General features: G+C 42.8%; 2 protein-coding genes across 6 annotated transcripts in view; one reads left to right on the top strand and one right to left on the bottom strand.

Annotated features, from left to right (window-relative positions):
* LOC135904664 (leucine-rich repeat and WD repeat-containing protein 1-like) overlaps positions 1-17051 on the top strand; it is a 31542-nt gene extending 14491 nt beyond the window's left edge. The window contains exons 8-15 of one of the 2 annotated variants that reach the window (XM_065435552.2): positions 264-456; positions 2251-2326; positions 4670-4807; positions 5618-5718; positions 10210-10377; positions 15048-15199; positions 16764-16868; positions 16930-17051. In XM_065435552.2, coding sequence (XP_065291624.1) covers positions 264-456; positions 2251-2326; positions 4670-4807; positions 5618-5718; positions 10210-10377; positions 15048-15199; positions 16764-16859 — 924 coding nt within the window. In that variant the 3' untranslated portion in view covers positions 16860-16868; positions 16930-17051. Of the gene's footprint in view, positions 1-263; positions 457-2250; positions 2327-4651; positions 4808-5617; positions 5719-10209; positions 10378-15047; positions 15200-16763; positions 16869-16929 lie in introns of both variants that reach the window. The other variant, XM_065435551.2, reaches the window with a different exon arrangement.
* Positions 17052-17053: 2 nt separating this feature from the next.
* The window catches only part of LOC135904665 (inositol polyphosphate 5-phosphatase K-like), a 38585-nt gene continuing 31844 nt past the window's right edge, over positions 17054-23794 (bottom strand). For all 4 annotated transcript variants that reach the window (XM_065435554.2, XM_065435555.2, XM_065435556.2 and 1 more), the window contains one exon: positions 17054-18041. In XM_065435554.2, coding sequence (XP_065291626.2) covers positions 18021-18041 — 21 coding nt within the window. In that variant the 3' untranslated portion in view covers positions 17054-18020. The remainder of the gene's footprint in view (positions 18042-23794) is intronic.

Genomic DNA, 23794 nt, shown 5'->3' with positions numbered 1-23794 from the left:
TGAGAACTTCAACTAAGCCACAATGGCCCAAATACGAAAAAAATGCTGTGAAATTTATGATGCCACACTGATGTGTCAGCACTGACGTTTCAGTGTGAGATACAGAAAATGTAACATTTGTCTTTATTTGCACTTCAAGTAACCAACCTCTTACCAAGAGACTAAGCAAAGCAGAGTTTTGAAAGAACAATTCATAATCCTGCGCTGATTTTGTGTCCCATTAGGGACACAAAACTGATACGAGAATGTTTCTTCATGTTTAGGAGTTCTTCTGCCTGGCATGGACAGTGCTGCCGATTGGCGGGCACCCCAGCGCCGTGCTCGCTGTGGCAGGCAAGGCACGTGAGGTGAGCCTCATCCACCCTGAGCAGCTTGTCTGCTACAAGTCGTTCCAGGCGCACAGCAAATACATCAACTGCCTGCTCTTCTGCCCCAACCAGCCCACATGGCTGCTCAGTAGGTGGCCCATTTCTGACCTTTCAAGTTTGCAAGCTGCCTTCTGTCTGGACATGTTTCCTTTCGCAAATCTTTGTTAATTGTTGCTGTCAGTCACATTACATTTGCCTAGTTATCAACTTTTTCAAATGTTTCCTAAAGTTTGCAAGTGTGGCCTCATTTTACCATTTTATAAACGTTGCATCAGTATTTACGAAAAGCAAGTTCTGGTTGTGAACAATTTTTGCCCATCAGTCTCTGAACCTAACCTTCAGTTGGAAATCTTATGATGGTAATGAAAGGACACAAGATGGGTACTTGCTTCAATCAAGTTTATGCAGGCGTGCTCCTGAAGCTGGTGAAATCAGCAACAGCAGAGTCATTGAAAAATGCACTGTGATCTAAAAACGATGTGTTGCCTGTTGGTCTCTGCTGTTTCAAGTTTGCTGCTGCATCTGTGCTGCGTCTGAAGGCAAACAATTTTTAATATAGTGCGTGCACACCTCACAAAATATGTGCGCTTGCGGCAAAATTTCCTGAGATACTCACTGTTCCTGCGATGTTCCTGCAAGCACTGCAGGCTGTAATGAGCCAGGATCTTGAGAGGCCAAGATTTCATTCGCCGACTTCGCAACATTACACTGTGTTCATACTCCTCTCACTGTGAGGTCAGTTGCTACGGTTCAGAAATTTGTATCATTCATTGTAGCTTGATAGAGCATTGGAGTAAGCACGGAAAAGAATGCATTTTACTTAATGTATTTTAGCCTAAATTTTTTCCAAATTTGCATCACCCTGCAATCTGGATAAGTGCCAGAAAATGTCATGGTAACTCAATGGGTAGTAAAACTTCACCTGTAGACTAGTAAATGCAAGTGTGATTTGTTGACTTCCTATGTCTTCTAAAAAAATAACCAACATGCCACCTTGTAGGCAATGAAATTAGTGAAACTTATTCATGTCTCTCTTCTGAGGTTAACACAAATGAATGTCAAAATTTATTTTATCACTTTAACACTTTAACTTCACTTTAGTTCACTTTAACAGAGCTGTGGTTAATTTCTGGTGACTATGTAAAGGTACCTGAACTGTTGAGCTTCTAACAGAATGAAACTTGACAGTGTCTGTCTTGAAGGGTGCCCACTGAACAGCAAGCACCAGCCACCTTGGTAGTCCTTTGGCATTCTAAACACTCATGCTCTCAGAGCAACCACCAGTTTGATAATTTCCAAACCCACAGCAATATCTATCTAGAGATGTTAATGTGGCAAGTGACAGGTTTTTTTTTTTTTTCAGTGAACAATTTCTAAATCAGTTGCCATTGAAAGCTTAAGTCTCTGGTACACACACTTGCCTGTGAATATGCCAGTGCAAAGTAAAGTACTCAACCCACGACAGTTAAGCTCTCAATGCTTTTTTGCTCATGCCATTTTTCGATGGATTAGTAATGAACCTTTAATTCGTAATTAGAGGAATTTGGTTGGTTGATTTAATATTTCGGAGTTACTTTATGGATAATGTTCCAAGTACAGTGAATGGTTGCACAACCATAACCTTACTGTTATAATTTCGTTCTATTATGTTAGATATTGTGTGATCCTGGCTCTATTTTTATCCACCTTCCTTTTGCAAGTCCAATTACAGTGAAGTTTGGCTGTAAAGGAGAGAACTCACATGTCCACCTGTTCCTTATAAGTTGGCCTTGTTAGCTTTAAAAGACTTGAGTGTCACTGAGAAGCTTTTTCTTCATTTTTTTCTTTCTTTCTCACGTTTTGAGCAACCTACGTATTAACTCCTGGTGGTCATTGCCTCCAGGTGGAAGCATTGATGACAGCATTCACCTATGGGACATTGGCGTGCCCAAAGCACCTGGCTACCAAACAAAAATTGTGTATGTTGCCTTGTGTTTATTTTTCTCCTTGAGTTTATCTTTCTTACTGCTTGTCTCTTGCTTTTGTTTCCTCCCTTGCTTCTCCTTTCCTCTTTCTGCAGAAACATTCAGTCGCACAGTGATTTTGTTCTCATCCGGTTGGTGGTTCCCATCTCACCTAATTGGGCAAGGTGTAATGGTTAAGATGTCTGATTGGCCTTGGTGTTTATTCCTATGTGGTACCTGCCTAGGTACACTGTTTTATACCTTTCTTATATTGCCCCAACATAGAACCTATCTTTGGTGTGCTTCTTCCATTTCATCCCTATCCTAAGGTAAGCTGTAGTATTAGTAAATTACGTCTCTGCAATAGTAAAGTGACCTCTCTTAACATGAGAGGAGGCTTGACATGGCATAAACAACGCGAAAACAACAAGACGGGTGGCGACATCACCCTAAAGTTCCCGCTGCAAACAGGCCCAATGTCACGAACTTTGGCAATGTCTGCTTGGATCTGGTTAACAGTTTATCAGTAAAGGAGCACTGCAATTCATTCTAAAGTATCAACCTAACAAGTTTTAAAAACTTTTCGTGTGCCAAAATCATGGGTGGGCGAATATTCAAAGTTTTGAATACGAATTGAATATTAAACAGTAACTTTTCGTATTCGTATTAAAAAATGAACTGTTTGGGATTTTCAAATACTTAAAACAAGCCGCATATTTTAAGTGAGTTTTGTCTGGTGATTTTTTCCTTGCAACAGGCCCTTTTGCGTGTGCTTACAGCACGCAAGTCCTTCAGGAGCATTTCCTTTTTCCACAACTTCTGACCTTTTTTTTTTCCCCCTGCAACCATCTATTAACATTTTTGGAAAGCTACTCATACAGCAGCCATTCATCCTTAGAAAGTTTGTTTGCAACCAAGCGTCAAAGATGTTGAGAGCCTATTCGTGCAATTTTTTTATATGACAATTAGTTGTCTTGTGTTTAAAACTGATCCAAGCTGTCCCTAATAGTTAGCTGTCTTTTTTTCTAGCCACTAAAAGCGTGGTACTTAAATATGTCTAGATAATTATCTAAGCTGTACATATAAGCGCCTTCATTTGACTATTCAATATTTTATAATTACTATTCGTATTCGAAAAATCTGATATACGCCCGCCTCTAGCCAACATGGCTTGAATATAAGCAAATATTTTGAAATTTGTGACGTTGCACTGGCGCTAATGTTTCGGTGCGTAGTTTGAAAGTGGGAAACCTGGCCATAATTTTCTCAATCAATCCTTTTCCACCAAGTGAATACGAAGAAACTATTCAAAGACTGCATTACTGGTCTAAAACTGATTTAGTGTTCTTCATTAGCTTCCCTTTAAGGTATTTCTAAATTATTTATTGGTCTGTTTTCTTAAGCCAATTTCATTTCCTTGTGACACCTTCTCAAGCTTAATACTGCCACGTGGTGGTGACGTTAAATAACACGGTAGCAATACTGTGAACGAAAAAAACTAACTTTTATTGGGCGAACCTGTGCCCACAAAACAGGCTACACTTATAGCACAACGATAGCGGCGAACACGCTCGGCGATCGTCGAAAATCTGATCAGCGGGTCAAGCGCGTCGGCTTTTATACAGCAATCATCGAATGTTCCAGATTAAACGTTGGGACCCGCATGCCTTCTAAAATGTTCTACACCATTCGTGTCAAGCGATGAAATCAGATAACACAACGTTCGGCGACAACAGACAGCAGATAGAAGCATCGATAACTTTCCAGAAACTTCGGATACATGCAGGCGCGTCCCGCGCTGTGCGATAACATTTGTTCGGCGGCAAAACTTGTCGCCCGATAAAGACAAGACTATATAACTCTTGTCTCTTCTGACAAGTTGCCCATACAATATGTATGTCACCTTTTATTATCATCTGAAACAGTGTGACTGTACAGTACCTGCAACTCACATAGGTTTTGTAAAGTCTGTGTTGATAAAAAGTGACAATAAACTGCCATGCTAGCCATCGTAGAATGATAGCCTTTGCAGGTATACTCACTTTCCCATGATGCCGCATTCTAGCTAGGGGCATTTTTTTTTTCATTTTCATTTAGATGTTTTTGTGCACAAGTGAGATCTCTTGCAGTCATGCTTAAATTCTACAGTATGACTGCATCATTCTTTCTTTTGCATTACTATAGTGCACTGCAGTAGTATGATTAAGGGAAACAGACTCTTCACACCTTGTGCAATAAGCAGTGTGCTGGGTGAATCATATATTTTTTTGTCGTGATTTAGTACTGCAGCCCATCATTGCTGAAAGTTCATATGCGTGATAAACTTGCACAGCCTGGCAGTGTTTGCTTTTCCTTTAGAAACCTGCTCACCCTGAGACCAAAGTGCGAGATCCTCCAACTGTGTGTCAGCACTCAGAATGAGCTGCTCTTGGCTGCCTGCCATGGTGGCCTGTTTGGGTGGAAGTTTGACCAAAAGTCGCTTGTGAAAGTTGACAGGTTTGTATCTGAAACGCTTTGCTCCCAATTTGTTCAGGCTAAAGAAAGGCTTGAGCAGATGACAATAGACCTAATGTTGTCCGATATCTAGAATTAGGAAGGGAGAAAGCAGGTTTGCACTTATTATCCTGTGCATGTGTACGAATGAATCACGCGGTCTAGTGCTACGGTCCTGTAATTTGGTGGTTTTATGAGAAATGTTAAGGTGGAGTTGGGGGAGGATACATGCACAACTTGTTGGTGAGGGAAAGATACTGATCTTACATATAATGGAAGGAGAGAGAATGTTATTCCTAGTGTGCTTCTGCCTTTCTGTGTATGCAAATCGTGTTCTTCAATCACGTTCTCCCCTATATTAGAGGTGAGCATAAGGAATAGGGGTGGAGAATGGGAATAACAGGCCTTTTACATATGGAACTCCTACATCTCAAGTAACAAGGGCCAATACTTTGTAGCAGTGCCTTTTTCAATGCTAACACTTTTCGGCGATTTTCACGTTCATGAGTGACTAAGAGTTGGGCGTTGTGTCGCGTGACCACTCACGAATGCGAAAAGCGCCGTAAGGCATCTAGTCTCATTTACAGCACCCACTCCCCCCGTTCCTTTAGCCTCTGATATTGCTGTTCCTATTTCTTCTGAAATGTACTTGAGAATGAGACTTGGAAGTATCGATATTTTATACAGTGAGCTTCCATCACTAGAATTTAGTGACGCCTAGGCCAAATACTGTCGACTTCTGATGCGCACATCTACGGTTGAGGAGCAATTGATTCGTGGCATTTACCTTGCATGGGTGTACAACATTTGCAGGTCACCAAACATTGAGTTCTGCTTGCCAACAAAAGATGGAGCCTCCATGGAAGAGGAGCCTGTTGTTGATGGCTTGGTGCTGATCGAAGATGACATGATCGGTACGTGCCTTTCATGGAACATGCTCAAGCAGGCATTTAAACTTGGAACATTTTTGTAAAACGATCCTGTTGTATGTTTGGCTTGTACTGGGAGGGTCGCAACCATGCATCACCTCAATACAGACGCTGTTTACAGTAAACACAAGACGTTTAACCAGTAGAGAAATAATAATATTTGGGGTATTATGTGCCAAAACCACTTTCTGATTATGAGGCACGCCGTAGTGGAGGACTCCAGAAATTTTGACCACCTGGGGTTCTTTAACGTGCACCTAAATCTAAGCACACGGGTGTTTTCGCATTTCGCCCCCATCGAAATGCGGCCGCCGTGGCTGGGATTCGATCCCGCGACCTCGTGCTCAGCAGCCCAACACCATAGCCACTGAGCAACCACGGCGGGTAACCAGTAGAGAAAGCAGCCAGTACTGATAAGTTGTTTGAGCCTTCTTATGTCATGCAGCGTTGTCTTTATGGATTCTTGCATTAACACTAAGCTTGTGCGAATATTATGCTATTCAATATTCTCTTTAGCTCAGATTTCGCTATTAGGAGTTTTCGAAGTATTCAGAATGAACATTTATACAGTAGAACCTCCTTCATGTTTTTAAAAAAAAGGAAACATGAAAAAAACATATGAACCGGGAAAACATACGATCCGAAGTAACAAAAAAAAATTGACAGACTCAACTATTGTTGACATCTATGTAATGGGAAGCGTCGCGTGGATTGTTGCGGCATAAGGCGCTGACACGTGTCGAGCTGGGGGTTTTGTTGCTTGAAAGCCTTTATAAACAATGAGTGGAGTCCCTATTCTGGGACCCATTGGTACCAGCCACCAGCTTAGCCCTCCGGACTAAGGCCTTGTGGGCCTGAAGGTCCGAGAAACCAAGCAGCTCCGCCTTCCACTCCTTTCGGGTTGGATTAGGGTTGGGGGAAAGAGATTAGTTGGCAAGCCCAAATTATGTGGTAGATGTCAGCCACCTCCCCACAGTATTGGCAGTTGCCAGTGAAGGAACAATCGAAATGTTTCAATGTATAATGGTTTCCAGCAAGTACGGACGCGAGCACAAGTAGAAATGGACAGGACAACGCTGGACTTACAATTGAAGTTTATTGTGAAAACATTCCACAAATCTCTGCCACGCATGCGTATACATCCAAGAACAATAACAAGGTTTGTAGTCAGTTATCAGCAAAAGTTATACACGTACACAAAAGTAAAGTCACACCCCTTCCCGACAAAGGCAACAACACGTGGATTAACATGATAAATTTAGAAATTGCAGTTCTTTATCATTGATATGAACCGAAGGTTCACTCACACATGTATGCGTGCCAAACATTTTCATGTGGAATGCTTTACTAATTTCTCTTTCCAGTTTACTGCGCTCTCTCCCCACTATCAATACACTATCAAGAACTGGTCTGTATTCTTGCTTTTTGCAATGCAATGGCAAGTTCCCTCCTGTACCTGTAGGTAGCAAACAGCGATGCTCACACATGCAGTCATTAATGCAACGACCTGTCTGGCCGATATAGGACAGTCCGCATGAGAGAGGTATGCGATACACAACCGAAGATGCACAGCTTTTGTGAAAAAAAGTGGTGTGCTTTTTTCCACAGCCACTAGACGCATCTTCCTTCTCTCCTGTGATGCTTTGGTGGAGCTGATGGTGGAGAACTTTGCCCTAAAGGTGGTTTCACGACAGTGTGGCCCCCTTGCCACTGCTGTATACAGATTTGCGTCGACACAGCACTCAGCCGTAACTTTGATGGTTGACATCCAGCGAAATAGATCTGGCTAGGCCTAACAGCCAAGGCAGGTGCAGCGGTGGATGGCAAACTGTCGTGGGAAGTTTGCCACTCATCAGTGATCATCAGACCCCAGATAATGCATGCAGGCTAGCCTGAAGACCGCAGAAGTGACGAGCCAAGTTCATCTGTACGCTTACTGAGCAAATGCGAAACGCTCTCGTGGCCTCAATTACTATATAAAATTACTATAAAATTTGAGACTAGCGCAAAAGTTAGCAAGAGCCTGTAAGCAAATTTTCTATGCTGCTGTATTTGCAAGAATAGTTGAACTCGTATTTTTGCATGAAAATATCTGAAGAACAGAACTGTGAAAGTAAACTGACTTCGGTGATAAACCTGTTTTCTATTTTGCAAGTAAAGAACCAACCTTTATTTGATTATTCAACGTCTGGCACTTGGTATCAAGGTTTTATGCAAATCCCACAACTATTCTGAGTTGAGCCCACCTATAATGGCCGCAGTTAAGCTCAGTTATTACAAACGAGAATGGTGCTATCGTCAAAATATGTATTATGACAATGGCACTGCACCTCAGATACAATGACCAACAGTGGCTGCACAGCTCGGTTAGAATGAACGTGAACATGCTGTAAAATCAACTGCACTATTTAAAAATTTGCACTTTCTGCAGGCATGGCGATAGAAGACAGCTTCCCAGCATCATGACACATGACCTTCCCCCTTTCCTTCACTCTCCCCTCCCCACCCATTTCCAGGAAAGAAGCGATAAAAGATGAAGCACTGGAACCGCACGACGACGGCATGTAGGCACTGTCTTGTGGTTCCCAGCCAGTCGTGTGGCATGCATTGATTACTCAATCTGTGTTCCACATTTTGCACTGCTACCGAGAGCAGGCAGTTTGCAGTTGACGTGTTGCTCGTATGTACAGTTGTTACTTTTTTAGTGAATGTGGTTTGCACTAGCCTCATCAGTGCATTTTTACAATTTTGTGAAGAATCGGAGGCTCTAAGACGGCTGCATCGCAAAATTCTGAGAGCTTCAAATCCATCTAGTGTGATGGTGGACTGTGCACAGTGTTCAACTTCAACTACGAAAAACGAGGCTGTCAGCATCGCAATGAATAAACCCATTCTTAATTAACTTGCTCAAAGGGCAAAGAACTGTCACTCGGTGAAGAAATACGGCCTCTAAAGGTAGACCATTTCGACAATAGCCAATGACAAGACAAGATTTTAAGCACATGTATTTGTGCTGACCAGACGACAAGAAAGCACCATTGGAAAACGACCTACGCAGATGTTGAAGATGTGTTGATTTAAGTGGTTTGTTGATGCCCAGTCCCAGAACATTCCCATCAGTGCACTGCTGATGCTTTCCAAGGCAAGAAGTTTTGCTTCTGGACTTTCTCGATTTCAGCCTGGGCAGTGGGTGGCTGCACTGGTTTAAAGGGGCCTAGAACCACTCCTCCGGCCTGGTGAAATAACATAGTCAGTGGGCAGCATACGCTGCTGTGAACATCTCAGCCAAGGCCCTGTCCTCACTCTCTTCTAGACGCACTATTTCATCATGAGACGCACTATTTCATCATTCCCTTAGACGACTGCTATTGGCTGATAGCTGGCATCAAGCTGCAGTCAGCTACATGGCATAGGTACCACGGCTGCCGCGAGGTGCCCCCGCGAGGTGCCCCCGCGAGGTGCCCCCGCGAGGTGCCGCCGCAAGTCCACTGGCCAAGAGCACTGGCTCGCTGAGGACAACCGCATTTGTCTTTTGTTTAGCATGTCATAGGCACCAAAGACAGAAGTTGTGGCATCTACGTTAACATCCAAAATTAAATTTGAACTGCGCGCCACGGTGACATTTAGAAGGTGGAGGGTTGTGGGCACGCCCCACTGTGTCGTAGCCTTCATAGTGCAAGGCATTGAAGAAGGAATGGGAGCACAGTAGAGGCCATGTTTGATTGCCAATAAATCTGCTTCTGCTGAACGCATTGAAGTATTTTTTGCAGCAAAGTATTTCTGAAATAGCCATTTTCACTTCAAATGCCTTTCTCCACTTCGATAAAAAGTGGTTCAGGGCCCCTTTAAAGCTTACCATGGAATAGTGTTCAAAACCGTCACTGGCAAAGCCGCCTCAGTCAGCATTGAGGATGTCGATGTGTGGAACTCAGAGAACATTCCAACGATAGTAAGCTATGCTCAGCTCAGTGGAACATATACAATATTGACAAGACTGCACTCTTCTACCAGATGCCGCTGTCAAAGACCCGCGCCATCAAAGGAGACACTTGCGCTCTTGGAAAACACAGTAAGCTTCGCGTTACCGTCCTGTTGTGCACAAACATGGACAGCAGTGACCAGCGGCTGCCATTTGTCATCGTGAAGTCTTACAAGCTACAGTGCTTTGGGAGTTACTTTCACCTTCATCTCAAGCTATTTGGGGAAGGTGCACTGCTCGACTTATCCCGATGAATAGGCCCCAACGTATATTGTTATACCTGAGGCAGATAGACATGTACATGCCCATTTTCCAGTTTACATAGAGCATCAGCTTCTTTAACCTACTATATAGTATATGTTTCAGTGTGACCGTACTGCTGCACCCACATACAACTGTGCTGGCAAGAGCTAGATCGTGTATTGTTTAATACAGTTTTGAGGGGCGGGGGTATGACTGTAATAAATGATTCGCAGCATACTTTCGCCTTTTTCCAGTCAGCAAGTGTTCCAACAGTGGCATGATTGGCATGTGGAAGCTGTCCAGCCATGTGGCTTCCATCAGAAAGTTCTCCCAGAAGCTGCAGAAAGTGAAAGTGGAGTACAGGAGCACGTTTCTTTGGAGTGACACCAAGGTCGACTACTTCTACCCATCAGCCACAGCTGGTGAGGAACCGGTCCACTTTGGCACTTTTTACAGGGAAACACTATACTTACTGCACTTAGCACTGATCTTGTCTGGTTTCTGTGCAAGCCCTGAAAACACTTCTGCAGCACCATGGTGCACGAGGCAGTTGTAAATAGGCAACAATGTGAAACAGCTTAAGTGACACTGGCAGCTGTTCATTGTCTACTATGTTTATCTGCCAAAGGTTGCACAGTTCTGAAATATTCCTTTATTAGTCTTACCTTGCCAAGCATAAGGCTCTTATCCTGCTTCTAACTAGCTACAAAAGAACTTGCATAACATATTTCATGCAGACTTACTTTTACATATTAAATTGGCAAAGAAAGGTCACAGAGGATCCTTGATGCCAGATAATAGATGCTTTATTTATGACTTGTTTAATTGAAATGGGCTATTTGCTAAGCCGTGCCCACAACATTAAACAACTAAACCCCCTCGCCCAAATTTCTCTTTTAGGTTTTCCTTGTGTATGAGCCACACCCCCAACTTTAGGAGGTAAAAAGTGCAATCATCCTGTGAAGGAAGCAACGACCTCAGCTTGGCAATGCTAAGCTGTAGACGTAGTTGTACATCAGTGTGCTTTGATACAGCCACTGTCATCTATCTTGGCTTATAAGAGTCTGTAAAATATATTTATTTTGAGAAAACAGGCACTTTAGGGTAGAAATTTCATTTGCCACTATTCCATGAACCATGTTCTGTATTCCATGTTGAGATTGTACAAGCCTCTACGATTCTATACATCCTGTTCAGCAACAGCTTGTTGCTGCAGTGGAACCTAACTCGACTGTTTGCCGTGGCAGCTGCCCTGTCGACACAAGTGAAAGCATACTAGCTGTTCAGCGGTGTTTTGTGTGAATACTCACCACACGGCACTGCCATTCCCCTTCAGTGACATTTACTGAAGTGACATTGGCTTTTTTGCCTGGTATTGCTGCAGATGACATGCGTGGCCAACTAAATGCACTAGTGATGTACCAAAATGCAATATTAAACTGCATGCATGGCGAAATGCAACATGGTTGCAGAATTTGAGCACAAATGACTCGGTATGTCAGCCGTAAGAGTCATGGCGCTTTTATTAGTCTTTTCCTGCGCCAAATTTTAAAAAGTTACCTGTGGCAGATGGCACAAGTACTCAATGAGGCAACCATTACTTCTACAAGAAATCGAAATGCTTAATTGAGTAATTAACGTAATGTGATATTATATTTGTAATCAATTTCTTTAAGGCCCATATTTCAATCTATGAATTGTAGCTAGTGAGTATGTAAGGCATATCGGCTTGGAACGAATTCTGGGGATGCCACCGGTTTCAAGATATGTGCTGCCAAACTTACGGTAAAGTACACTGTTGTTCCACTTACTCTTTAAAAAAAAACCCTTTTTATGTATTGAAGCATGAAAGAATAGGAACGCCGATGCAATTCGTCGGACACTTCGAATATATCTCGAAACTGGCATAGCCCTGAGAATTTGTCCATAAGATGTTAATTAGTGCAATTGCTAATTATTCAATGATGTGTTCTGATTTCTTGTTGAAGTAATGGCTGCCTCGTCGAGTAATTTAGTTCAAAGGTTAGGATTGTGCTGTCTTGCCTTTTTGTCTTGCCAAAGGCAATTTTCAAAAAATTGGTGTAGCTAGAAAAAACACCTTGTGTACATGGCGCATCTGTTTACGCACCATTTGGGACAGCTTCATGGAACTGTGTCCACCTAACAAGATTTCACACATTTGCTGACATTGTTCTGCTTCTTTTAAAGCACTATGGCACAATGCAGTTAAAGCTAGAGTAACGAAGTTGTTAAAATTGAAAATCAGCAGTTTGCTTCGTTATATTGAAATTCAGCCTTTTAAACAAATAAGTAGATTCCGATGGATTTTCCTTACATGGAAGGGGCCACAAAATCTTCCAAATTACTGGGCAGTCGAAAAAACCAAATTTGAATGAGAAATTCATTTTGTTGAACTTCAGAGTTGGCGACGAAAGATAAGGTTTCATGCCATGTCGACGACGTCTTCACATCAGCAGTACGAAGCAAAGCCAGCCACGCTTTCATGTCCACTCCACCCCCGTGGCTGATAATGTCGCCCACAGTGGGACAACACTATCATGAAGAGCGCCGGCAGCAGGGAGTGAATGCTTCGTCTGCCTCTCGCTTCAACATGTCTCTGAAACTTGAAACTACGCAACATCCAGTACTAAATGCGCATTTAACAACACACATGATGCCGCACCATCTCGGCACACCTACTCTTTGCACACGGGGCAGGTTACCTCTCAAATAGGGCACACCGACAGCCATGCTCAGCCACGGCTGCGCTGGAAATGGAAACGCATGCCAGCCTGTGCTCGTCTCCCCCCTCCCTTAACAAGCCCTTCATCAGGTTACTGCAAGCTTCCTCCACTCCCCCTTTTCCCCTTGCTCGTGTGAGAAAATGGCACTCATCAAGCCACCATCCTTCTCAGCTCGCTATTGCATGCTTTCACTTGCACCCAAAGCAAGTGAAATGCAGTGCGTGGAGCGCTATATATTATTGGACTTGTACTTTACACCGAACAGGATGCTGTTCTGATTCAATAGTCATTTTTGGTCGCAGCGCAATCTTAGAGGTGCGTCCACAAGCAGCAGCTTGTAATTCAGCCATTTGACCATCTACAACTGCGGAAGTTTCCATTTATTGTCTCAATTCCTTGGTGAAGGCAGCGAAATTTCGTTACATTGAAATTGTGTGTGAACACGCTTCGTTATACAGTAAAAGCTCATTAATTCACAACTTGTTAATTAAATCTTTTTGGATAATTCAATGTAGCCGTTGCAGTCCGTCCAACAATATATTTTAAGCAATATGTAATGCATTTCACTAATTCACACTATAATCTGCACCGCCGCCAATAATTCAACCTCCGTGTCATTGTGGATGGGGAGAGTGCTAGTGCACGGACCGCACAGCTTTGCTCGTTCCATCTGCGGCCCTTTGTTTAAGCCCGACTGGAGAGAGACGTGTTTGCACCTGGCCAGGCGCAGCCAATGCCTCTGTTGCAGTTCGGTTCTCTCCCTCTCTGACAACACGGATGTGGTGCTGTGTGTGTGTTATCATGTTATATATTGAAGGCTATTCACTTTCCCTATGAGGTGTTCTGCTGAGAAGCAGCATCAGGTAATGTCCAAAACGTGGTGGCCGTGACTTTTATCAGGGCTTGCAGTACCAAAAAGCATTGCCTTCAAGATTTGTGGTTGTTACTCAAAGGAAAGCATCAGGATACTTCTTTGGATGCCACCTATACGTATGGTGTAATCCAGCGGCATGCAGCCGGTGCAGCTACGAGAGTACGACGGAGACCAACGCTGCAGCAGAGAGAGAGAGAGTGTGTGATTGTGAAGAGGAACAGGCATTATTTTCTGCAGCCCTTTAGGGAGCACAACTCACGCCTTCAATCGTAGCAGGTTGTGCATTACGCAAGTGCATTTTAGAGCACAGCTTTTGTTTCTGTGGCGAGCGTCGGCGGCGCTTCTTCTCTCCTACCTCCATATTCTCCCGCTTTCCTGTGCCTGTTGACGCTGAGCTGTGCTCCCTCAAGGACTGCAGAAGATAGCACTAACCTTTCCTTTCTCAACACAAACCACTTCTCTCACAGCAGCTCAAAAGCGCTTTTATAATCTGATGTTTTCGGCACACGTCGCTTGCGGCCAGTCAAGCTATGCTGCTTGCACTGCGTCAGCCGAAACGTCGTCCCATCTATACTTCGAGGCGCGCTGTCGGATGCTCTCTTTGGAGCATGTGCAGAACAATCCCCAACCCATGTGCTGCTCTGAACGGCTGTCTGCAACCGTCGGCAAAGTGGGGTGGGCACCTTCTTTTGTTTTTTTTTCCGCGCATGCATTGAGAGTCAGCGAGGCGAATGCACGGATGGAGCAAAAACGATCTCAATGGCAGGCAAGTCGCACCCTGTTGGCTGCGTTCGATTACGTTGGCTGCGCCAGTGTGTTGAACTATAGACATTGTTCTCGCCAACGTGACGTAGCATGTACGCACTCACGCTACATTGCACTATATACACACCTTAACTGAGCAATTTTTTCTGACTTTCGTTAGTTTTAATTTTGTATAATTCAAATTTTCGTAGCATTCCTATGGAATTCGAATTAACAAGCCTTTACTATATTAAGGTTCTAAACATACATGGTGTTCTACAGACTAAAATTTGTAGGAAGTAATGTAGTTATAAGTTATATAGAAAGTTAGTTATTAGTTATATAGATAGTTACACTTCATTATATTGAAAATTTTATTATGTTGAAGTTTGTTATACCGAGGCTTAACTATGTGTGAGCCACACCATTAACTTTAGGTGAAAAGCGCAATCACCCTATGAAGTAAGCAACAAGTCCAACTTGGTCATTGCCAAAATTGCCAACTTGCCAAAATTACAAGATAGAATCAGTGAAAGCAGACGATAGAGTACTTTTTATCTGAAGGATGCAAAGTGTTCAAAAGCTAAGCATGGGTGTTGTGCGTGTTAATATGATCACAGTGTGTATCATAATTATCACTTGGCACCTGGAGTAGTGTGCCATGAAATTAGCGAGGCTATATCTCCAGCATATCATTAAAGCTTATACTTCTCTCCCTCTCTCTGCCAAGATGTTATAGCCTGTGGTGACGACACTGGGACCATCTGGCTGTACAACATTGGAAAAAAGGGGGCAACATTGGTGAAGCCCACGGCCAAGCTGACATGGCCTGATAAACTTACGTGCAGTGATCAAGTCTCCGTGACAAAAAAGGATGGAAAGGTATAATATATAAAGCGAATTAGCAATTCTGACTCATTTTCTGCTCACAGTCAGTGCTAGTCTAAAGCTGTTCTGAATAACTCTTTTTCTAGAACAATATTTCCTGATATCTTCAACATTTTTTTTTTCCATTCGATGAAAGTCCAATAAAAAAAAAATCGCACTGGCAAGTGTTATAGCATTCTAGATAATTTACTATAATACTTGTTTTTATGAACAAGTTTGAGTTTTGGTACACAGGAGTTCTACGCTCCCATGATCACTGAAAATTTCAAACACAAGCGCAGCCAGACGAAACTCGCATAGCATTTGTTCACTTTTTCATGTGCAATGTAATCATACCTTGTCTTATCGCTGCATGGTCTAAGCAAATTTTGATCCTGGTAACACCACAATAATGTTGATGCTGCATTTCAAGACCAACTGTATATCAAATTACACACCTTGCATTTTCCAGCCTTATCACTTGCTAATGCCATATTTGGGTGGTTGTTTCAGAGCACTCTGGCAGTGCTACAGACATCATGCAGAAGAGTAACTAAGTATTACTGTGTGGGGTTCTCACCCGTGCTCTTGGGACAAAGGAATGACAAACACAGTAGTTCAAGGGCATTTATTGTGTCTTTTATACACTAATGCTTGCTAGCCGAATTGCTATCCACAAAACATGCCGATGGGCACGTGACAAATCAAGGAAGCCCGACTCACCGTGACCGGCTAGTGAGTGAATATGTTCGCCCCATGCTGGACACCAACACCTGGTCGTTCACACGTACGGTCACACGAATGGTGGCGCTTTCAAACAAGGTCTCGTGATACGGTCTCGTAGAAGCATGGATCGGCGCACACACAGAACGTTCGTGCCGCTTGCGGACCCCGAGCCAAAGAGGAAGAGCCTAGTGCCTGTCACGCCCGACTAACCCCATCGTTAGGTGGCGCTAGCAGTGCAAGACTCGCTCCATCTCTTGTAATACCCCGCAAGCAGACTGGCCGCAGCCGTAAAGCCATGCGACGAAGTCGGATTATAGAAGACTGGAGCATGTCGGGAAACAACATATAGAGTCGTGTGCATCCCCACAACTGCTAGACAAGCGGGCTCCATTGACAAAGAAGCAGGATCACATCACTTCCATACCTGGTTATTCTGGTAATAGAGCTGTAAAGCTTCTCTTTTTTTATTACGTTCATAGACTGGTCAAAGTGTGCTCTCAAACAACCACTTGAATATGCCAGATGTGTGCAGTGTACCTAAACTTCGAAAGATATGCCAGTACATACTTTAAAAACGAGAATGACGAACCAAGCTTGTATCGTGTCTTTCACGTACATGATACATGTTACTTTTTTTCTGAAAGACTTGTGGGATAACATATTCAACAGTAAGGCATGGGTGTTGTATTCTTTTCAATGCCATAACAGCAGCCCTTGCAAAAGATAATTAACATTCTATGGCCTCAGAGTGTATGAATATTCAGTTTTGTTATTAAAGTTTGTTTGCTGTTTACACTGACACTCATTATTTTATGTGAAAAATCTTACATCACATTTTCGTTTATATTTTCAGGTTAATACAAATTCAGTAAGGCTAAGTCCTGATGGGGACTACATGGTAGCATGCACAGATATCAACATTGTGTGCATATGGAGGATCACACGGTAGATCACCATGGTAAGATCTGTTTTGCTTGAAGAGGTGCGTGCATAGACGAAAGGTCTCAATTTTGTTTCAGATTTTAGCAGGAGATTCCACTGTCACCAGATCGTGCATCAGATGGTGAAATCAAGATTTTATCCAGCACATCATCATATTCTCTTTTAGTCATAAAAACAAAAATAAAACAGCACACGCAGACATTTTGGCTTGCTTGCTTTATTTTCCTGAACAAGGAAAAACAATACCTTGCAAAAGAGGAATATTGCACGTGCTCCGCACGAAGAAATAACCATTTGTACCGCAGTTAATACATACGTCCTCCAAAACAACATCATGGAATGAATAAATGCAGAGAGAGATCGAGTATCCATACATTAAACAAACAGCCTACAGGTAAATGTAAGCATTGCACTTCTTTAGTACTTTTGGCCATAAAAATCCAGCTCTTGCCGCTTGCTTTCCCTCGCCTACAGCCTGTGCTCAAGGCACAGCAGAGTGAGCTTGATCAGTATCACAAAAACTGTTGGGATTGGTATCACAAGAACTCCTGGGTCACGACTAAGTATGATACTTCTACTAATAACAAAATGATATACAAAAAAATTCGGTCGTTTGATGTGTCAACAATACTACACTGTTAGCCACCTGGCTCAAATTTAAGGAGATTTTCGCGTGCAGGTCAACGCAAACAACAGTTCACAGAAGGCCTCAAATCCAACATTGAACACGGACATGAGTAGCATCAGCTAGTAACACATGAGGAGCAGACAGTCACACTGTACGAAAATATAACCTTTCTGTCTAAGCTGAGTTGTTCCCGTACAAAAAAATTGAAATGGGGCGACACACCTCTAAGTGACAGTAGTGAGTCTTTATGAACATGGTGTTGCATATGCGACCTCCCCGTGCATGCTGACAGCCATGCATAATTTTATCAAAGAGAGCACAGCTATCGCAGAGTATATACCAGTTTTGTGCAAAGCACAGGTCGTCATGAGATACACGATTCTAGGCAGAGTTCTCTTCCACCACTTGTTACCAGTAGAGATGGTCTATTCCGCGAATTATATTTGACAATTATTAACATTAACATACACTAATCCTACCGCAATCAGTCTATTGCTAATCCTATTTACATTCGGAGTGGCAGCCACCCATGTGAACTCTTCAGCTGACAGCTGCCTTAATCTGCAGAAGAAAGTAAGAGAAACAAGGAATGAGAATCAGTTATTTATAAGATCAAGAAAAAACAAAAACATGCAGGTACATTTTTGGGTACCTTATGAGCATATGTGCAGAGTGCTTTAGATGAGAAATGCTAATGTTCAGTGTTAGTTACAATGTTAGGTTTCCCTGTTATAAGTCGAACCCACTTACAACAATATTCAAGTGCCAAGAAAACCCTATTGCTATGACCAATAATTGTTATAACTGGGTTGCATGAAAAAAGCAGAGGAAACAAACATTCAAGCATTTAGACAGGAAAAAGCATAGTCAAACCCACTTATAGCATAGTAGTTGTTTTAACACTACTGGGATGTAACAATGAACATGCGTGTTCTATGATCGTATAAACCGTTTACGACGATATTCCACTGCCGCATTATTGGCTATCGCAATTATATCTGGGTGCCAGTGCCAAAAATAAAAGGTACATGAAATCCAGGAAAAATAAAAGAAAATGTAAGCTGCTTTGCCTCACCCTTTTTCGTGCCGCGCACCCCGCTTTGCGCACCTTAGTTGCCCCTCTCCAGTCTTTTTTCCAATATCAGTGAGCGGATGGAAGGGAGAGAGACGTGACGAAGGCATGCAGGTGCCGGGTGCATCACACAAAGGAGGATGTGGCAATATGGCTAGTGATATTTTTTTTTCCCCAAAGATATATTTATCTTTCAGAGATACTATCAGTTTTCCATGATTTGGCATAGAACGCTCATGCGTGTACAGCCGACAACGTTTCTGGCACTGTGGAAAGCTCGTTATTTTCACACGATGCAAGAAATGCTGTTGGCCATATACTTCAATGCATCTGGTGCCGAGTCACACGAAATCTTGCAGAAGAGATATAGCATCTTCGAAGATGACCGCTTGAGAATACCACCCGTGGCCCATGTCCTAATCCTTAAAGGGACAGTAAAGAGAAACAGTAAAATCATTTATTTCGTGTTTGTGAGGTTTATTCCTAGAAGAGAAAAACGAAAGCCTCATGTCCTTTTCTTAAATGTCACGCCAATACGCCTATGCCAGTACATCAGCGCAACATCGTGGATTTTGAAGTATTTTCTCATATTTGGGCCATTGTGGCATGGTAAAAGTTCTCAAAACATGCAATGTTTAGCTTTTGGTTTCTTTAGAATGCATTGTAGTCCATCTTTACTGATAAAATATTAACTAGGCCCAATAATTAAGGTGGCATCAACACCAATGACTTCACGGCGATGGTGCGAAACTTCAAGGCGATGTCACCATTCATACGATTCTACTGCCTTTTCCAGCTTTTTATGCTTCTTCTGAAAGTAGGATGGGCCTTTTCGGTATTTCAGAAGTGTAGCTTACTTGGTTCAGCTCAACATGCTTTTCTCTTTAGTGTCCCTTTAATGACACCATGTTACTACTGGGTGATGCACCTTTCTCAAAATGTAATGAGACATATTGAGCTGCAAAGCTTTTCTCAACACAGCACCCACAGACAGTAATTTAAGGTTGGCTATGCATTGATATTAGCTGCATTCGTTCTTTCCATGTTTTCCATTGCAGCACTACATACTGCATTAACTTAACCCATTCAAAATATTGTCCTAAAACAGCTCAGTTGTTTAATTTTGTGGTTTAACAGAACGTCTTGAAAACAGCAAACCGCCCTGACATGCAACAGCATGCTAAGGCAGGTAACTGTTTGTACTCACTCTTATGCACAGTGTCAATGTCAACATTGTTTATGAACTGTACAGCCCATGCAGCATGAACAAGGAAAAAAAAAATTGAAGAAAGGTATAAGCTAAAACAAGCAAAAGTTGAGAATTTTAGTGCCGCTGTTCTGACAAGTCATTAGCCAACAAACGCTGACACCAAGGACAACATAGGGGAAATTACTTGTGCTTAATAAATGAAATACATAATTGATAAATTAATGGAAATGAAAGTGGATGAAAAAAAAAGAAGACAACTTGCCGCAGATGGGGAACGATCCCACAACCTTCGCATTTCACATGCGATGCTCTACCAATTGAGCTACTGCGGTGCCGTTTCCCCATGCACTTTCTTGGGTATTTATGTTTCCTAGTAGAACCCTGGGAGTGTTAGCCAGCACCACCACTCACAGACCTTCATTTCATTTATTAAGCACAAATCATTTCCCCTATGTTGTCCTTGGTGTCGGTGTTTGTTGGCTTCTTATCATATGACTAATAAAAATCAGGCCTCTCGGTTAACCCTCTTTGTTCTGACAAGGGCATTTCTCAACTGAGTCTGTGGTTATACGGGCACGCACAAGTAATGGCAGCTGCCATAATTATAAGTAACATTACCGTTATTATCACTATCAGTAGGCAGGTGCCATTATGATTGGTATTGGCCTTTGTTATTGCCGGTACAGGACACTTGCTGCGATTGGGTGATAAGAAAGGAACATAATGAAAGAACAGGAATCCTTACTTAACACAGCCAGTGTTTCAGAGCAATTAAAAATACCACATAACTATTTATCAGCTTTTAAAGGGACACTAAAGCCAAATATTAAGTCAAGCTAAAGTGATACAATAATGCTCAAGAACATCTAAGACGTCAATGTTATTGCAAGCAGTGCTTTAGTACAGTCTACACTTGTTAAACGGACTCGCGTACAGACTTTCGGATATAACGGACCATATTTCAGCCTGTTTGTTCAACCAATTTTGTTAATGCAACAAAGTTCACTTTTAACGGACTGCGCTAAACAGGCTATCCGCTACAGCGGACAAAATTAGCAGCAATTATTTTTCAACGTCAGGCGTATAAAACATACTTTTGCCGTGTCGACACGGGCTGACAACTGACTTGCGAGGGTCAGCCAATGATCGCAGCTCAATATAGAGCACGCTAAGGAGGAAGGCGGGGTGGAAACGCGCTGCCTTCTTTTGTGTGCGAGGCACAGGGCACAGGGTTGCTTACGGCGCAGCCGCCATATCTTAAAAGCGATCTGCGATGTAGACAGAGTGCGCGCCCGTGCAGGCCTCATCTTCAGAGCAATCTGCGATGTGGACAAAGTGCAGCCGGAGCCAGTAGTATCGTATGCGCTGCGCTTTTAATGTTTAGTTCGCACTGATGCGAGAGACAGCACGAAGGTCAATTCACTCGCTCCTGCGCTTCTACTCCAAAGTTTTGACAGCTACTTTCCACAATCATTGAGTGAGATAAAATTACTTCGCATGGCTGTCACTAATTTGCTATTCCAATCGATGCTTCACCTTTCGGGCGAAACTGCGACTTTCTTTGTTTGTTTGTTTTTTTTTTTACTTTGGACGTTCGTCACTCACTCTTTGCAATAACGTTGTTAGACATTGCGACCGAAGTTTCGGAAGTGAGGCGTTCTGGATGTTACAAACTTTGGATAAAACAGACGTTTTTTGTCAGATTATCAGGGTCCATTGTAATGACAATAGAATGTATTTGAGCAATTGAGATGAATGCAGGATACGATTTGAGACTCTCCCTGGTCATTCAAGTGGTAACCTGATGATGTATGCACTGCTCATCATAATCCTGTCACTAGTACTCGACCAAATGTAATAAAAAGATAATCGTATTGTATTATAAGATGGCAGAAAATGCTACTTGTCCAGTTCTACTCGATTTTCTAAAAAAGAACTCGTTGACGTTACCCTTGACAGCGATGTGGGCAGTCTAAAAGTTTAGTTTTCGCTCAACTCAGCACTGCCCATGCTTTCACATTCCAGTAGTTTCTTTATCGCGTAGTGCTGCGCTGGTTTCGCTGGCTTGCGAAACTCACACAAACTGTGAGTAGCAGAGAATGCCACATCCATATGATGTCGCGGGATGCCTGAACGGTCTACGCCACTTGACCAAGAGCAGCTACAGCGGCGAATCCAACGCTCTGCCTTGGCTTGATTCCTCCATACCCAAGAGTACGTCTTGCGCAGGAAATCGTAGCACTGTCTGTTGGGTGCCGTTCTACTGTCTGATAGCAGTAAAGGGTGGTGATGGCATATACAACGTCACCACTCGTTGAACGCGTGTTCAGCCAGGTCTCGCTCATTAAAACCGACCTTCGAAATAGAATGTCGAACAAGACATTGGTAGCGCTCCTCCACGTGAAGTTTGACCTGGCCAGGAATAGAGGCTGCTGCAAGGATTTTTAACCGGGCCAAGAATTTTTGTCCCATTTCAGCTCTGACATTTTGTACGGACCAAGCAGTTTCACTTCTCGATAGGCTCGTGATGCTTAATCGTAGCATACTTTTTATATCAATATATTGTACCAGATTTTGTACCAACCGCCATTTATTGGGTTAGACTTGTCATGAAATTTTTCTTAGTTTTCTGTTTAGTGCATGGTGTGGTGTTAAGTGAAATTATCATGAGCCATAAGTAATAATACTGAACGCCTGAATGCATGCCATTGCTTAGCATGTTTATTGCATGGTGCTATTTTTGTGTTGTTCTTTTCATGATATTTGGGTGCTCTGGGCAAAATAAAACAGTGCATTTGCAATGAGGACCGCATTTGCCTTATCATGAATTTGCCTCCATGTCTGCGTTTCCGCACTTCTTGCGCTGTGCAGCGTCTGTTTTCCGTGCCGTATGGCGTCCGTGACGATGCGCGTGGGGGTCATGCGTCGAAAAACTAATATGTAGGTATTCTTGCCGAAAATTAGTTCAATATGCTTAAGAAAAAGACAAAGCTTTTTGGATACCTTTGGGCTACCTGAAAGTTGTGCTTTTGGCTACATTTGGGCTACTGCGGAGGCCAATTTGGCTACCTGTGGTTTTGAGCGATCTGGCAACCCTGGCTAAAACCACAACCTGATTATGAGGCTCATTGCAGTGAGGGGCTCAGAATTAATTTTGACCACATGAGGTTTTTTTTAACCTGCACTCAATGCACGGCACACAGTTTTTTTGTCTCTTTTTTTTTCATTTTGCCCCCAATCAATATGTGGTCGAGAGGGCCGGGATTTGATCCCGCACCCTCGAGCATTGCAGCACGATACCATAGTCGCTAAGCCACCACAGGGGACCAACAGACAAGCAATGACACTGCGATGTGCACTGCTTATGGCTCCGTGTGCACATATCAAAACAGTCGTACAGATGTACCCACCCACAGCACCAGTGTGTTGGCATCACCATGCACGACAACTAGAAAATATTATCCTGATTGAGCAACAGCGCAGGCAAAACATGTGTGAGGAAAGGAACGAACAACATAAGTACTTATGTTGCGTGCTGTTTTCATTGTCCATGTTTCTGTATGCTTTTTGTTATTCAGTCGTTCATCACCAACAAGCCTGCCTTATACTGTATCTACAGAAGAATCCTAGCATGCAAGTGACACCCCAGCATTTCTAGGATGCTTGTGCCAGTGAACTGAAGCTAAATGAAGCTAAGAAAAGGCACTTAAATGAGCACACACGAGTGGCCAATGTGAGTGTTGACTTTCACCTAAATGCTCGCAGGAAAAAATATCACGGTAATAGCACAAGTCCACAGAAAAGTTCAAACCTCAAAATAATAAAAAAACCACATCAGCACCAAACAATTTATGCTCAAACTTGATAGGACCAATCTAAATATATGACTTCTAGTTTTCAAACACAGTCACTGAAAGGCTATGAAAAGCTTTTACAAACAGAGGAAGCCTCTAAAATTTTGTGAGGCAGCTGCTCATGATGCCTGAATAAGACAATGGCAGTCGTCTCTGCACATAATTCTCTAGAAAAATA

Source organism: Dermacentor albipictus, chromosome 2 (assembly GCF_038994185.2).
Source record: "Dermacentor albipictus isolate Rhodes 1998 colony chromosome 2, USDA_Dalb.pri_finalv2, whole genome shotgun sequence".
In the NCBI taxonomy this organism is placed as follows: Eukaryota; Metazoa; Arthropoda; class Arachnida; order Ixodida; family Ixodidae; genus Dermacentor; species Dermacentor albipictus.
The sequence above is the reverse complement of the archived record's forward strand: the minus strand, read 5'-3'. Positions and strand labels throughout refer to the sequence as shown.